Source organism: Catharus ustulatus, chromosome 9, assembly GCF_009819885.2.
Source record: "Catharus ustulatus isolate bCatUst1 chromosome 9, bCatUst1.pri.v2, whole genome shotgun sequence".
NCBI lineage: Eukaryota > Metazoa > Chordata > Aves > Passeriformes > Turdidae > Catharus > Catharus ustulatus.
Genome location: NC_046229.1, coordinates 12,214,337 through 12,229,683, shown reverse-complemented (window position 1 = coordinate 12,229,683; position 15,347 = coordinate 12,214,337). Strand labels below are relative to the sequence as shown.

The window sequence follows — 15,347 nt, the reverse complement described above, 5'->3', positions numbered from 1 at the left end:
AAAATGTTGCTGAGGCAGCCTTGTCCATTGGTGGATCTGCAGGGTGGTTGCATTTCCTATCAGGAAATGTATCTGTGCATTATGGTTTCTGGAATGTCATGCTGTGCATTAGAATGTGCAAATGATAACAAAAAGTGGTATTTTTGTCAGCCTTTGGGTTTTTTTAGTCTATTGTGATTCAGCAAAAAAGCTGAGGTCCATGAAATCAGCAGACATTCAGGTGCTTATAGTGTCCTGTGGACTGGGCAACTGGAGCTTTCCATGCTGCAGGAGAGCAAGTGTGGAGAGGTCCTTTGGCTGTATTCAGCTGTGCCTGTGTCTCTGGTGCCTTCTCTGGAGACAGATGAACTTAAACTGGAGCTGTAAGGTCCTGGTGGGGCATCCCCATAAAACTCCCCAGAAAGGTTTCCTACCCTATCTCCAGCTGAATGAATCTGCACAGACAGCATAGCTCTTATCCAGGTGCTCCAAGAAAAAAAAAACAAAAACAAGCGAACAAATCACATTGGATCAGAATCCTGAATGGATCCCTGAGATCTCCTGGGTATGGCAGAGAATGACCCCATATGGATCCCAATCCACAAAAATGCTGTGTAAATAATCCCATCCTCAAACGGATCCCCCTGAAAGAGGACATTTCACAGAGTGCACTGTAACTCAGGCTGTGTGATGTGCTCCCCCACAGCTGCCAGGGAAGCACAGTAAGCACATCTTGCACATGTAAGCACACAGAGCCTGACTGGCCTCTACAGACAGCTTCATTTTCCAGGCAAATGATGGCAGCTCTGTCACCTTTTTCAGATGCTTTCCACCCCTCCTGCCATGGGGTGGCCAGGCAGCTGCACTGTGGGTGCCCCGGCTCACTGCCATCCCTCCCTCTGCATGCCATGGGCACCACACGGCCCCAGAGCACTCTGTAAATAGTCGGAAGCGATGAATGGATTTCCCTTTCCTCTCCATGTGTGCTTTAGATTTTTGGCCGGATACAGCATGGTCTTAGGACACATCAAAACATGAGGCTCACTCCCTGGCAGCCCTGGCTTTCACATGGGAACAGTTAGATTTGTGAAGCAGTGTGAGGTTTGGAGTGTGAAGCTTACGCTGATTTCCTGGGGAACGCTTTTTGTTTGCCAGGCAAAGAGCCTGAAGCCTGCTGGTGACTGGCACAGCCTCCATGCTGGGTGTGAGACACTGAGGCTGGATTGTAGCAAGGCCATGCCATGCTGTGCCCATGCCAGAACTGTGCATGGGAAAGTGCTCAGGGAAAGCCAGGAGCTTTCTTCTGCTTACACTTCCCCCCAGATATGTTTACCGCAACACAGAGAGTTTTCTCCCTGGGCAGTGGCCACTGTCCCTTGTGAGCTGGGCAGCTCTGTCTGTGCTCCTACTCAGGCCCTTTCAGTCTGGGCAGTGTCCCCACGCTGGGCCGCTGCAGGATGAGTCAGGGCCGGACACAACCCAGAGCCCGGGTGGGCCATGCCCTGGAGCCCAGGTGGGCTATGTCCTGGAGCCCGGGTGGGCCATGCTCCAGAGCCCGGGTGGGCCATGCCCTGGAGCCCAGGTGGGCTATGTCCTGGAGCCCGGGTGGGCCATGCTCCAGAGCCCGGGTGGGCCATGCTCCAGAGCCCGGGTGGGCCATGCCCTGGAGCCCAGGTGGGCTATGTCCTGGAGCCCAGGTGGGCCATGTCCCAGAGCCCAGGTGGGCCATGCTCCAGAGCCCGGGTGGGCCATGTCCCAGAGCCCGGGTGGGCCATGCTCCAGAGCCTGGGTGGGCCATGCTCCAGAGCCCGGGTGGGCCATGCTCCAGAGCCTGGGTGGGCCATGTCCCAGAGCCCAGGTGGGCCATGTCCCAGAGCCCGGGTGGGCCATGTCCTGGAGCCTGGGTGGGCCATGTCCCAGAGCCCGGGTGGGCCATGTCGCGGAACCCGGGTGGGCCATGCCTCGCACCCCGGCTCGTGGCCGCAGCAGGCCCACGGTGTCCCGAGGTGTGCGCGGCCTCAGCTTCAGCGCACGCCGCTCCCCAGGGGACAGCCTGTGCAGGGCTGCTCCTGACGACTCCTGGAGTCAGGGCCGTCTCCAAACAATGGGTGGAGAGCAGGAAACGCCGCATGGGAAACAGGATTTGGCTCCGCCGCCGCCGCCAGCCACGGCCCCTTGGCCCCTTTCCTTTCCCGGCTCCAGAGAGCCCTTCCCACAGCTATCAGCCACGGGGCTGCACCGAGGGATGGGGATGCTGCTGCCCGGACGGGCTGGGGCATGAGGCACTCTGAACCTTGGACGAAAAGCAGGGTCAGGACACCTCCTGCCTGGGCTAGGGGCTCAGCATGGCTCAGGGAGCCCTGAGCACGCAGCCCTAGCCCTGGAGGGGTGGGCGGGTGCCTTTCCCTGGAAGAGCTGCCACCAGGCAGGGGAGCCCAGCGACACCTTGGCCAGCACGCCCTGCTCCTGAGCAGCTGGCTGGCCACTGAGCCAGCAGAAACGGGGGCATCTCTCTGTCCGTGCCCAGGCTATGCACCACAGGAGGTGGTCCCAGCTGCCCTGGAAGTCAAGCAACAGCATGGAGAAGAGATGGGGGACACAGACAGGGAGCAGTTGTCCTGAGCTGCTGCTCACGTGGAGCTCCTAGGCAGCTACAGCCTCCATCTCTGACCCCCATAAGCCAGGAAATGCTGGGGATTTTCTGACCTCTGCCAGATTTGGAACAAGCTCCAAGGATATGGGACTCCACGTTTATCTTCTACTTCTCTTCCCACATCTGACAGGTAAATTGCCCTTTTTCACCTGCCCCAAGTGCGCAGCCCCAGCCTCAGGGTGGCTTGGTGGGATGAGGCAGCTGTGGAAGCTCAGTGGCGCCATCGGAGCAGGGTTGGGAGGGAGGAAATATCCCTTTGTGATCAGGCATTTGGAGCCCTCAGAGGCCCCTGGCTCCCTCTCTCTGACATGGGAGGAGAGGCACCCCAAGACCCCCGTTCTGATGCATGCTTGGCTCATGTTGGGGAGCTGATCCAGCTGGGGTCTACAAAAGGAGAGCAGAAATGCACATTGTGTCATTCCAATGTATATGCCATGCACCTTGCTTTGCCCTAGCTGTGCCCTTCTGGGCTGGGGGTGGCAAAAATGTGCTGGAAAGGGAGAGACATCTGGGTGAGAGGATCTGGCCCTGAGGCAGGGCTGGTGCGGCCATGCTCTTGCCCAGTTGTGACGCACCCTTGTGCTCCCTCACCCCAGGGGCCCTCCTGGACATCACCCTGATTGCCAACGTGCAGAGCCTGTCCCGCTCTGACTTCTTCCTCTCCTGTGTCGTGGGGGAGCGAGACGTGAGCGACCTGCAGATTGAGCGGGACAACAAGATCGTGATGACGCACCCCAAAATGGGCTTCCAAAACTACCGCAACCGCAGCAACCAAGTCCAGGCCAGGGGCTTCTCCAAGACCGACGTGGTGGGGATCCTCTACTGCCTGGGGCGCACCCCAACCGAGCAGGCCCAGGTGGTCTATGTGCACAACAGCCACAATGGTGAGTGGCTTTTGGGGGCAGCAGAAGGCCCCCACCTGCCAGTCAGGTGCACAGGGACCTGCCTGCTCTGTGCTTCACAATCCCAGCACCAGCCAGGGTGTGGGGGGACAGTGGTGACCCATAAGCTAGGTTTGGGGTCCACCAGTACCAGTGGGGTGGAGATGGGAGGGAGATGGAAGGAATGTTCAGCTGGAGGAGCAAGGCTGAGCCCTATGGAAGAGCCGTCTAAATTTGTAATGGTGCCTGGGAGAAGGGCAAGGTCCAAGAGGAAGTTGAGTGCCCTTGGAGGAAGTTGTGAGGCCTGGAAATCATTAACCAGAGCAGGGGACAGCCCTTCAGAGCTGTGCCAACCCAAGCCCCCACCACAGGCTCAAGGGGAGGAAGTAGTGCTGGGGCAGATGTTTGGCAACCTCCTCAGGTGCTGGACAAACACCATCCCAGGGCAGCACGTTGCCACTCCAGCAGTGGGGCTTGCAGAGAGGCACTGCCAGACTGCACTGTAGGCAAGAGCAGTGCTGGGCTCGTCTCCCATTCCTATTTTGGCCATAAGAATAAAAAGGGACTCCCTGGGCTGACCAGCAGCAGGGATACCATCTGGGGCAGCACTCTCCCATACTGCCCCTCAGACCCCCCCCTCCCTGTGCTTGAAACTTTGCAAAACTATTAGGACTGAACTTATCTGTGATGTTTGCCTCAGGATGCTTTCTAGCTCTTTTTTAGGAAGTCTAGCTAAAACAGTTGACCTTTTGCTGAGAATAAGAGGAGGACAAAGAAGTTTCCCTGCCCGTGTTAAGACAAGAGCTTCAGCAAGGAGATCAAGTGTCTCCAATCTGGGGCACAGAGGCTGCTGGTGAGGCCCAAGCATCCCCCAGGGAGCAGGGCTCAGCTTTTGTCCCTGTAAAGAGACTCAGGCTGTAAAATGGCAGTGATCCTATTGGGAACAGAGCTGGCTGGTCTGAACAAGCAGGGCAGCATTGAGGAACAGAGCAGAGGCAAATGGAGACAGTGTGAGAGGGATGAGCAGCAGCAAGGGGTGAGGAGCACAGAGGGATTTCTGCACCCTCAGATGTCCTTTTTTATAAATCATAGATGGAGGTCATAGCTCTGGGGTTCAATCCTTGGGACAGTGTTTCCCATGGTGGGGTGTTCTCAGTCAGCCCCCACTCCTGGGTCCACTCAGCCAGGCCAAAATTGTACCTGGGTTCAAGCCCCTGCAGGAGTTACGAGTGCCAAAAATGTGGCTCTTTCACAAGTTCCAAAGAAGCTGCTATTGTTCTGTTTAGAGGAGAAGTTAAAAAACTAAAGGAATTAGTAAGCAAAAAAGTGTACGTGTTTGCAAGAGGGCTGGATACAGAACCCACTGAAGGGGCTTGGTGTGTGTCATCTCTTCTGTTTAGCCTGAGAGCCCACCAAAGCAGGCCAGGGTGATGAAACAGTGGGTGGGGAATGCTCTTAGAGGAAAGCTGGCAGCTCCCAAAAGATCATGCATGGAGAAGAACTTAGGAAGTTTGATAAATGTTGGAAGCACTGCTAAAAAAACAAAGTAAAACAAACCAAAGAGATACTGAGAAGCAATTTCAGAATTGTTTAAATCTTTCAATAAACTATCTTTTACACTATTCAGAGCAGAAAGACACCCAGAAGAACAACAAAGAAAAGCAACATTTTTAAATTTTTTGTATCTGTGTGCACAACAGAAATGTTGGGAAAATTTGCTGGGGGATCTGTCTAAAATGCCACTGTTGATAGCAGGAGATAGGTGATAAATAGCAGAACGGAGCAGCACAACACTGGTAGGATGGGCATGCAGTGAGCAAGGCTGTGTTGCTGCCCTTGGGAAACCAGACCTTCCTAAAACATCTGGGCAGGGAATTACAGGCCTGAAAACTCAAGTCAAAACCTGGCAAATTAGCAGAAACTGAAATAAAGAGCAGATTATGTGGCCTCTGAGAAAGAGGCAGCTGAGTTTGCAGTGGTAGGGTCTCTGGGGTGGCAGCAGTGAGGATGCTGTGAAAGACCAAATTGGTACTGTCTTTTCAGATTCTTGGAGAAAACTGGGAAAACTCCCTTTCAAAGGTTCTTTGAGAGAAACTTTGCACCCAGGGGGTGGCAGGAGAGATCTTTGCATGGGTAAATAACTGACTAAAAGACAGGCGATTAGGAATAGGAGCAATCCTTGCCACATGAGGGAGTTCCCACTGGCATGGCACAAGGTCTTTACATGGACTTGTGTCACCAATTGTGGGTGCAAAGAGCTGAACAAGCAGCCGTGCTGGCTGCTGCCCCTGAGCTGCCTGAGGAGATGATGAATGCACTATGGAGTGACAGAGGGACAGGGGAGAAATGCAGTCTGGGAGGGCTGCAGTGATGGGCTGACAGGTAAATTGGTGTGCACAAATGCAAAGCTTTGTGTTTAGGCATCTCCAGGGAATTGTCACCTTTCGTTCCAGGGAGTGAGGTGGAGTGAAACAGTGAGGGCTATATCTGTGAGCCCACCACTGGGGGCTTCAAAGTCCATGGAAGAATGATCCCAACTAGAGGGATAGGTGGGGAGGCGATTTGGGGAAATTACTGGCAAGTGTGACCTGCGGTGCCCTTCCCTGGGCGTCTGCGGCATGTGCTGCTTCCTCCTGGTCCTTGGCCTCACAGAGGCAGGACACAGGGCTGGATATGTTTTAGCTCCAACCCGGCGTGGCTCCTTTTAGTGTGTATGAGCTGGAGAACTGCCAGGCTCCAAAAGCCAGCAGCCGCCTGTGTCCTCCTTTGTGTCTGTCCTGGCACACCCAGGGCTTGGTTTCCCAGGCCTTAAGGTATTTATAGCCCTGTTTGTGCTCAGGCTGGGGTCTGGCTGACTCACATTAATACTCCGGGAGTTCATTGCTGCTGCAAGCCCCAGCACCTGGGGAATCAGGAAAACAGCCATGACCATACTGGTCCTGGGGGCTGGAGTGCAGCCTCCTGCACACTTAATTCCCCCGTCCTGCTTTTCCTGCAGCACTCCACACCTGAACAGCAGACAGAGTGCACCATCCACACTTCTTCCAGATGTCACGTCCCCAGACTGCTGCCACCAGCATCCTGTGCAGATGGTAGGCTAGTCAGAGGGCAGGGTGCCAAATCCCATTCCTTGATGTCTGCCTGAAGGGGCTGAAGGGGTCAGGAAGGGAGCCCTCTCCCTGCAGAGGCTTGAGGGTCCTGGGTCCAACATGGAGCAGACAGGGAGATGTGTCATGACATTCCAGCAGAAACACGTGGTGGGTGCTGGGCTGTGCCAGGGTGTGTCCTAGTGTGACTGGTCTGAAGGTGTCAGCATTGCCCTCGCGTGTGAGTGCCCTTGGGGATGACTGCTGTGCAACGTATGCCTCCTCCTCCTCTGCAGCCCACCTCTTCCCAGTGAAGGCCACACAGTCTGTGAATGTTGCCGAGACAGCCACCTTCTCTGCCAGGATCCTCAAGAGGAAGGAGACAGATGTTATGTGGAAAAGAAATGGCAAGTAGTTCCAGGAGCAGACGCAGAGCTGGAGCTACTCCCAGCTGGTGCCTGGCGCTGGCCCAGGGAGCACAGGAGATCACAGATCTGTGCCTCTGTCTTCTTGCAGGCACCTACTACCAGACCACGGACCGAGGCGAGGTACAGGATGACCATGTTGTTCTGACACTCCCCAATGTCAGTGTCAATGAAAACGGTGTTTATAGTGCCGCGTTCATGGGGGACAGCCCTCTCTTGAGTGCCTTCTACCGCCTCATCGTGAGAGGTGAGCTGCCCTGGCTGCCTGGGGACTGGGGACAGCCATACCCTGCCCTGTGGCAGGTGGCACTCTGGCCCCCTCTGCTCTCTCTGCAGCCTGCCCTGCAAAGAAATGGGGACCATCCTGTGAAAAAGACTGTCCTGACTGTCTGAACGGTGGCATCTGCCACGACCATGTTGGTGAATGCATCTGCCCTCCAGGGTTCATGGGCACCCGCTGTGAGAGAGGTGGGTTCCAGCTGCCCAGCACTGGGTACTGTGCACAGGGCATCTGTGAGGGCTCTCTTGCACCCCTAGACCTGAGCACTGTGTCTAGAAATGCCGTGTTCATCCCCAGTGCCTCCCTATCCTCAGTGCCCTCTGTTTCTGGGCTAGACTAGACCACCCACCTGGGTCCCATGTCTCCTCAAGGTGGTGATACAGGGCTTGGGGCACCCGAGCCAGTTCTGTGCCATGCACAAGCAGTAAGTGCATGGATGAATGGTGGGCGAGGGCAGACCATGCTTTTTTTTTCAGCCTGCCAGGAAGGCCAGTTTGGCCGCAACTGCCAGGAGACGTGCCAGAGAGCCCAGGGCTGCCGGGGACTGAGCTTCTGCCTGCTCGACCCCTACGGCTGCTCCTGTGCCTCAGGCTGGAGTGGCTCCCGCTGCGACCAAGGTACAGGGACGTGGGTGTCCATCAGCTCTCCCCCCCACCCTGGGCTTCCTCCAGGGCCTGGCTGCTCTCCAGCAGCACCTCTGCAAACCTCTCTGCATCTGAGGGTCAGCAAAGGCTGAGCAGTACTGCTGCCTGCATCAGCTGTTTGCTGTCTCTGTGGACTTCTGCCATGTCCAGGGGTAGCAGTGAGCTCTTCTCTTCCCACAGCCTGTCCCTCAGGATTCTATGGCCCTGACTGTGCCCTGGAGTGCACCTGCCAAAATGGAGGCAGCTGTAACCGCTTCAGTGGCTGTGTCTGCCCTGCAGGCTGGCATGGGCAGCACTGTGAGAAGTCAGGTGAGACTGGCACAGGGCTGTGGTGGGTTTCCATCCCTCACCCTCAAGTGAGCACTGGCTCCTTCCTCACCAGTGACTGGGAGGGCCATTGGCTATTGGTCTCGACAGCTGGTTCAGCAGGACCCCTTGCCTACAGAAATAGCCTCCAAGTCTGTGGAAACCAGGACATTGAAAGGGCAGCATCTGGTCTGGCATCCCAGCATTATCTGTGCTGAGAGGGTTGCTGAGCCCAGCACGTGGAGTGGGGATCAGAGCTCTACCACAGCATCCCTTGGCACCACAGTCTGGCCACATCTGGGTCCAAGCAAAGGTGCCAGGCTTTCTTGTGCCAGGGGAGGAGCAGGGTCAGCTCTAATGTTGATTTCTGTGTACCAGACCGGTACCCCCAGATCATCCAATTGGCGTCAGAGCTGGAGTTCAACCTGGGCTCAGAACCCATCATCAGCTGCGTGGCCATTGGCAACCCACTGCCTACCAGGGACAGCGTGGAGCTGCGCAAGGCTGACGGCACCGTGCTCAAGGTACTGCCCCATGCCCTTGCCCCACCACCATCTCCATGTTGACAGCTCCCTCAAGAGTATCTGGGGCTGCTGGGGAGTGTCAGACTGATGGCGGGGCTGAGCCAGAGGCTGTGGAGGGGCTGACAGCACCCTCTGTGCCACAGGTCATCAAAACCATCATCGAGCCAAAGCAGATCACCTGCGAGTTTGAGGTGCGGCACCTGACAAAGGCAGACACGGGGCTCTGGGAGTGCCGGGTCTCCACCACCGGGGGCCAGGACAGCCGGAAAGTCAAGGTCAATATCCGAGGTGAGGAAAGTGTGGTGGCATGAGCACGGTTGCTGAGGGAGGCTGCCAGCATGGTGTGGCAATACCACCGCTGTGCCAGACTGGGTGCCTCCCATCGTGGGCTGCAGTGCCAGCAGACAGGTTTGGGTAATTATAAAAGACTTTGATAACAAAGCTGGAAGGAACCAAGATGTGGCAGGTATATCCATGCTCAGATCCTTGTTGCTCCCAGTCCTACCAGTGTCATTCCCTTCTTCCTCCCAAGTGCCACCAGTGCCCTTGAGTGCCCCCCGGCTGCTGGCCAAGCAGAGTCGCCAGCTTGTGGTGTCACCTGTGGACAGCTTCTCTGGTGATGGACCCATCACCTCCATCAAGCTCTTCTACAAGCCCAAGGATGACAATTCAGCATGGTCATCCATTGTGGGTATGTGTCTGCAGGGCTGGGGCACACAGATGGAACCTGTGGCTGAGGAGGATGCCAGTTGCAGGTTAGACTGTGGTTTTGACATGTTCCTTTGGCCAACAGTGGACAACAGCGAGAACATCACGCTCATGAACCTCCGGCCAGTGACTGCCTACATTGTCAAGGTGCAGCTGAGCCGGCCAGGGGCTGGTGGAGAGGGCAGCACGGGTCCTGAAGCCATCATGGTGACTGACTGCCTCGGTGAGCCTCCATCTCCCTGACCCTGACCCTGACCCTGACCCTGCACAACAGAGAGCCTGCAAAGTCTCACAGTTGATGTGCTGTGAGGTTTTGCTGCCTTTTGTTTGCAGAGCCCACAGTCAAGCCTGTGATCGAAGGCTGGTCCATAGAAGATAAAAACATGCTTCATGTCAACTGGAAGTTGCCAAGCAGCCATGAGCCAGCACATGGGTTCATTGTCCACCTCTTCGACTCTGCAAGACGGTTGGTCTCAGAGAAAAACATCACATCCATCTCTGTGCTCTCTGCCCGCATTGGAGACTTGGAGTTTAACAAGGAGTACAGGCTGGAGGTGCTGGTGTACCACTGCACCAGCCTGGGGCCACCCTCTGACCCCTATAAGGTCATGATCAACAGCAAAGGTGGGTCCAGTGGGATGCGGGGAACTATAACAGGGAATCACAATGATAAATCAGTTATAGTTGTAACAGCAACCATCCCCAGGTCTGGCTCTCCTTATCCCATCTCTGGTAGAACATGAACAGCTTTTTGGGGAAAATGGGCCCTCCTTTCCTCACTAGACCCTGCAGCCTCCAGCACGAAGGAGCTGAGAAACATCCTAACTGAATGTGACATTCAGGCCATCATGAGTGATGCTCACAAACAGATCTGTTCTCTGCACCTTTGCCCAAACCCTGATGGACCTGTCTATACTTGCAGCCTCTACAATACCCTGTAGTAACAAGTTTCTTGATATAATTATACTCTGCATGAAAAAAATATTTTCCTTTAGTTTTCTTTAACCCTGCTGCAAGGTAATTTTGCTGGGTGGTCACTAGGGCTTGGGGACCCCTGCAGTCCCACCTGTAGGCACACACACATGCAGTCCCTGAAGTAGGTGGAAGACCATGGGCAGATGGAGCACCAACCTAACCAAGCTTTGTGGCAACCAAGGGAAAAGGCATGCACGTGGCCTTTGGGAAGGCTTGGCACTGTATGGTACACGTTGAGAGGACTGGTAAGCAACTGGCTTGAAGGATGAGAGGTTTCTTCTGCTCTCTGCTTGTAAGAGCTTTGTGTGATTTGGGAATTTGGGATTAGGGATATGGGCAGGCAGGAGAAGGCTCAGAGGAGGTGGTAGGAGCACAGTATGTGAGAGAGGCCTGAAAAAATAAAATGTCACAAGAACTAGTCAATACACAGGCATCCAAACCTCAGATGGCCTGTGTGGCTGGAACATTTGGGGGCACTTCAGTCCTGCTTCACTGTGGTACATGAGGAGCACCTCCACCTTCTCCAAGTGGAGGCCAGGGGTCCCTGAAGGTCCCTCAAAGCTGACTTGGCTCTGGTTGCCATTGCCATCTGCAGGGTCCAGTGCTAAGAGCAGCACTGAGCCCAGCAGCACAAGGAGCCCCATTCAGGGACTGACACTTTCTTCTCTTGGTCCCAGGGCCCTCCTCCCCACAGCTGCTCTCGGCAGAGCCCGTGTCCGACACTGCTGTCAGGCTGTCCTGGCAGGTGCCCGAGTACCCCAACGGGGGCATCACCAAATACATTGTGGAGCTGCAGCAGGTGGGGGGCACCAGTGAACCCCAGTGGATTGACACCGACAGCGGCGCTGAGACCACCAAGATCATTGGGGGCCTGAACGCCAGCACCAGCTACCAGTTTCGTGTCCGTGCCAACTCCCATGTTCCAGGGGAATGGAGCCAGCCTGTGAAAGCCAAGACCCTCGGGGATGGTGAGAGGGGTGTCCCAGCAGGCACGGGGCTCACAGCTCTGCTGCAGCTTGGGCTCAGATTCTGGGTCAGCAAAGAATAATTGGGGTGCTTGTGATAACCTCTGAGTGTGGCTCTGAAGCAGCAGCCCAAGACCAAAACTCTTGGTGTCTTAAGCAAACCTGTTCATCCTAGTCCTACGGGGGCAGGGGTGGCATGATGACAGAGTGGGTCTGCCTTGGGCAGAGGGAGATGTGAATCAAGGGGCTAGGGGAGCAGAGGAGAGCCAGCATGGGAGGAGATCATGGCTTGACCATGACTGGAGCTGGCTGGAGCTCCAGAAGCCAGTGGTTAAGTGCCAGGAACTGGGTTGTGACACTTTCCCCTCTGTGCCACTGTGGCACCAGGAGCTCAAGATGTGGTTATGATATCTTCACTGGGGGCCTGGGTGCTGGGAGAGGAGGTGCTGCTGTCATGGTGGTTGGCCACTAATGCAGGCCAGGCAAGGCTCGACCATGGACCACAACCCTCTGTCCCTCCCTTTTGGCAGGAGTGCTGAGTGTGCCGCCCAGCCTGGGCAGCCAGAGCACTGAGCAGGCAGGAACAGACCAGCAGCTGCTCTTGGCCATTGTTGGCTCTGTGTCCGTCACTTGCTTCACCATCCTCTTTGCTCTCCTGGCACTTTTCCTCATCAAGAAGAATTTCTTCCACCGGCGCCGCACCTTTACCTACCAGTCTGGCTCGGTGAGTGCTGCCTGCCCCACCAGGACCGTGTCCCCTGCTCCCCACGTCCCAGCCCGATCCAGGTCACGTTCCATAGCCTCCAGTCCGGATGCAGCCAGACCTCACTTCCACACGGAGAGGGTGCGGAGCCCGCCCTTGCCCATGACTCCTGTCCTGCTGGGATGCCGCATGGGCAGAGAGGTGCCTGGTGCCTCTAACCTCACCTGCTTCCATCTGCCAGGGGGAAGAGACCATCCTTCAGTTCAACTCGGGAACGCTGACCCTGACACGCCGGCCCAAGCCACAGCCTGAGCCCCTCAGCTACCCCATCCTGGAGTGGGAAGACATCAAGTTTGAGGACATGATCGGGGAGGGCAACTTTGGGCAGGTAATCAGGGCCATGATCAAAAAGGACGGCCTGAAAATGAATGCAGCCATCAAGATGCTGAAAGGTGAGTGCTGGGGGAGGCAAGCAGGGTGGGCTGAGTGCTGCGGCTGTGTCCTGAGCCACGCTTGTCAGGGGAGCATCAGGAGTCCTTTGCAGAGAAGCAGAGGAAAGGCCATGTTGTAGGCATGAAGTGTTCATCCCCTCTTTGCTTCCAGAGTTTGCTTCAGAGAATGACCATCGGGACTTTGCCGGGGAGCTGGAGGTGCTGTGCAAACTGGGCCATCACCCCAACATCATCAACTTGCTGGGTGCCTGTGAGAACAAGGGTGAGGGCTGTCCCATTCTACCCAGGCCTCACAACCTCTGCCCAGCTGTCTATTCCTTTTTGCTGGGGAGAACCTCAGTAGACCAACCTCCTCCTGCCCCCCAGGCTACCTGTACATCGCCATTGAGTATGCTCCGTATGGAAACCTCCTCGACTTCCTCCGCAAAAGCCGAGTCTTGGAGACAGACCCAGCCTTTGCCAAGGAGCACGGCACTGCCTCCACCCTCACATCCCAGCAGCTCCTCCAGTTTGCTTCAGACGTGGCCAAGGGCATGCAGTACCTGAGTGAGAAGCAGGTACATCCCCTCAGATTACCTTTTCCCTGAGGCCTGGGGGTTCCCCATGGAGGCATGAAGTCTGTGGGGCCAGCAGGAAGCTCCTGCTAAATGCTCTTCCCTTTCAGTTCATTCACAGGGACCTGGCAGCAAGAAACATTCTGGTGGGAGAAAACCTGGCCTCCAAAATTGCTGACTTTGGCCTTTCCAGAGGGGAGGAGGTCTATGTGAAGAAGACAATGGTGAGCCAGGAGTGAAACATCTCCACAGGGCCTGCACCAGTGTGGTGGGCAGGATGCCCACCCCTCAGTGTGACCAACCCACCATGGCAGGACTGGCTGGATCACAGCTGTCTTCCACCCAGGGGGCACTCCCCCAGCCCTGATGGTGGCTTTCCCTTTCCCCAGGGCCGTTTGCCTGTTCGCTGGATGGCCATCGAGTCCCTCAACTACAGCGTGTACACCACCAAGAGCGATGTGTAAGTGCTGCAGGCTGTCGCCACCTCCACCCCACTCTGGCACAGACAGAGAGGCAGTGCTATTGCTCTGGGTGCTACAAGGGTGGGAGGTGATGCTGGTGCATCTCTCTGAGGAGCTGCTGGCTCAGCCCAAGACCTGGCTGTCTGTTCCATCCTGGGCTTTGCCCTGTGCCCATCACCAGGGCACAGCTGGGTACTCTATCACAGCCTCGGCTGCTCCCCTTTCAGGTGGTCATTCGGTGTCCTGCTCTGGGAGATAGTCAGCTTGGGTAAGGTTCTTCTCCGTCCCCTGCCTTCACTCAGTTCCCCGTAGGTCTGGTTATCCTGGAGCCCCAGGGGGAACACCCTAGGGACTATCACCTCCTCAGGGCCTGTGTGTCTCTGGCTGTAGGGGGGACACCATACTGTGGGATGACGTGTGCCGAGCTCTATGAGAAGCTTCCCCAGGGATACCGCATGGAGAAGCCGCGCAACTGCGACGATGAGGTGTAAGTGGACAGAGCCTCGGCTGATGGTGGCAGCCCTGTAACCCCACTGCCCCACAGGGCTTGCACCAATGTGTAGTAGCTTCTGCACGGTTTGCTCTGCATTGTGGCTGAGGGATGGCCTGAGGTCCCACACCCAAACACCTTTGCTGGGCTTTAGTTTCCCGCCTGCTTCCCCCATCTCCCACAAAGCGCTTTTCTGTCCCCTCTCCCCCTGTGCGCACTGAGCCGCCCACGACTCTCTGCCCCCAGGTACGAGCTGATGCGGCAGTGCTGGCGCGACCGTCCCTACGAGCGCCCTCCCTTCGCCCAGATCTCCATGCAGCTCATCCGCATGCTGGAGGCCAGGAAGGTGAGTGGCAGCAGCTCAGTGGGAGGGATGCCCACGGGGCAGCTTTTCCGCATGCTGGAGCATCCCTTGGGCCCAAGGACTGGACAGCCAGCAGCAGAACCACATGTGGGGCTTAACCCCACCATCACTTTTTGGGTGCAGCGAGACAGCAGGGCACAGTGCCTGTGAGCATGCTAGTGGAGCTGGGAGGTAGTGTGAACATGCTCATAACTGGCTCCTAACTGGGGCTCTCCCACAGGCCTACGTGAACATGGCCCTGTTTGAGAACTTCACCTACGCGGGGATCGATGCCACCGCCGAGGAGGCGTGAGGCTGCGCTGGCACCGCTCAGAGGGGCAACGCTGGCCCCAGCCTGCTGGAACAGTGCTGTGGGGACAAGGGGCTGCTTGTCCCACTTCAGTCAAATGGCACTGACCCTTCCCAAGAGTGTCTTTCCTGCAGCAGGACTGTGCCATCCCTCCCTGTATGGTGCCGGCCACTAACAACCCTACACTGCTGGGGACACACTGGGATGGCCCCCAAGGACAAGCAGCAGCAGGGTGCTGGCAGCAGAGCAGGCAGGAGAGGGCCTCCCTCAGGAGCCGGCGAACTGCCTAAGCCCACGGACACAAATGCTCAAGCTTTGGGGCGAGAGGAAGAAGCAGCAACACAGCAGCTGCCTGCCCTGCAGCTCTCAGCATGCTCTGGGCCTGAAGTGGTGCCAGGGGCTGTGAGCAGTGCTGCTGGTATGGGATGGGGCCACCCTGGCAGGTGCAAAGGGACAGTGTTGGCTGTGCACAGCTCCAGCTCTGCAGTGGCCCTTTGAAGCTGTCAGCTCTGCCTTATGGACAATAAAGATCATGCAATAGCCGGGTCCTGAGGAGTGTTGGTGGAGACCCAGCTCTGCCCTGCTGACAGCACTGGGGAACAGGATAT

The 15,347-nt window shown here is 56.5% G+C and overlaps 1 protein-coding gene across 3 annotated transcripts; it reads left to right on the top strand.

Moving 5' to 3' along the window:
- The first annotated feature begins 1,815 nt into the window (after nt 1–1,815).
- TIE1 (tyrosine kinase with immunoglobulin like and EGF like domains 1) lies at nt 1,816–15,281 on the top strand. 3 transcript variants are annotated; one of them, XM_033067086.2, is made up of 23 exons: nt 1,819–2,762; nt 3,229–3,516; nt 6,896–7,006; nt 7,116–7,271; nt 7,361–7,492; nt 7,781–7,921; nt 8,129–8,257; nt 8,633–8,778; nt 8,922–9,066; nt 9,311–9,469; nt 9,572–9,709; nt 9,820–10,110; nt 11,139–11,429; nt 11,957–12,270; nt 12,371–12,581; nt 12,733–12,843; nt 12,948–13,138; nt 13,246–13,359; nt 13,525–13,595; nt 13,824–13,864; nt 13,987–14,083; nt 14,333–14,432; nt 14,671–15,281. In XM_033067086.2, the coding sequence occupies exons 1-23, from the start codon at nt 2,717–2,719 to the stop codon at nt 14,740–14,742; spliced, it is 3,495 nt and encodes a 1,164-aa protein (XP_032922977.1). In that variant the 5' UTR covers nt 1,819–2,716; the 3' UTR covers nt 14,743–15,281. The 3 variants fall into 3 exon arrangements, with proteins under 3 accessions (XP_032922980.1, XP_032922977.1, XP_032922978.1); XM_033067087.2 differs by having other exon boundaries at nt 1,820–2,762; nt 11,957–12,150; XM_033067089.2 differs by lacking the exons at nt 12,948–13,138; nt 13,246–13,359; nt 13,525–13,595; ... (2 more) ...; nt 14,333–14,432; nt 14,671–15,281 and having other exon boundaries at nt 1,816–2,762; nt 12,371–12,801.
- The last annotated feature ends 66 nt before the right edge of the window (nt 15,282–15,347 follow it).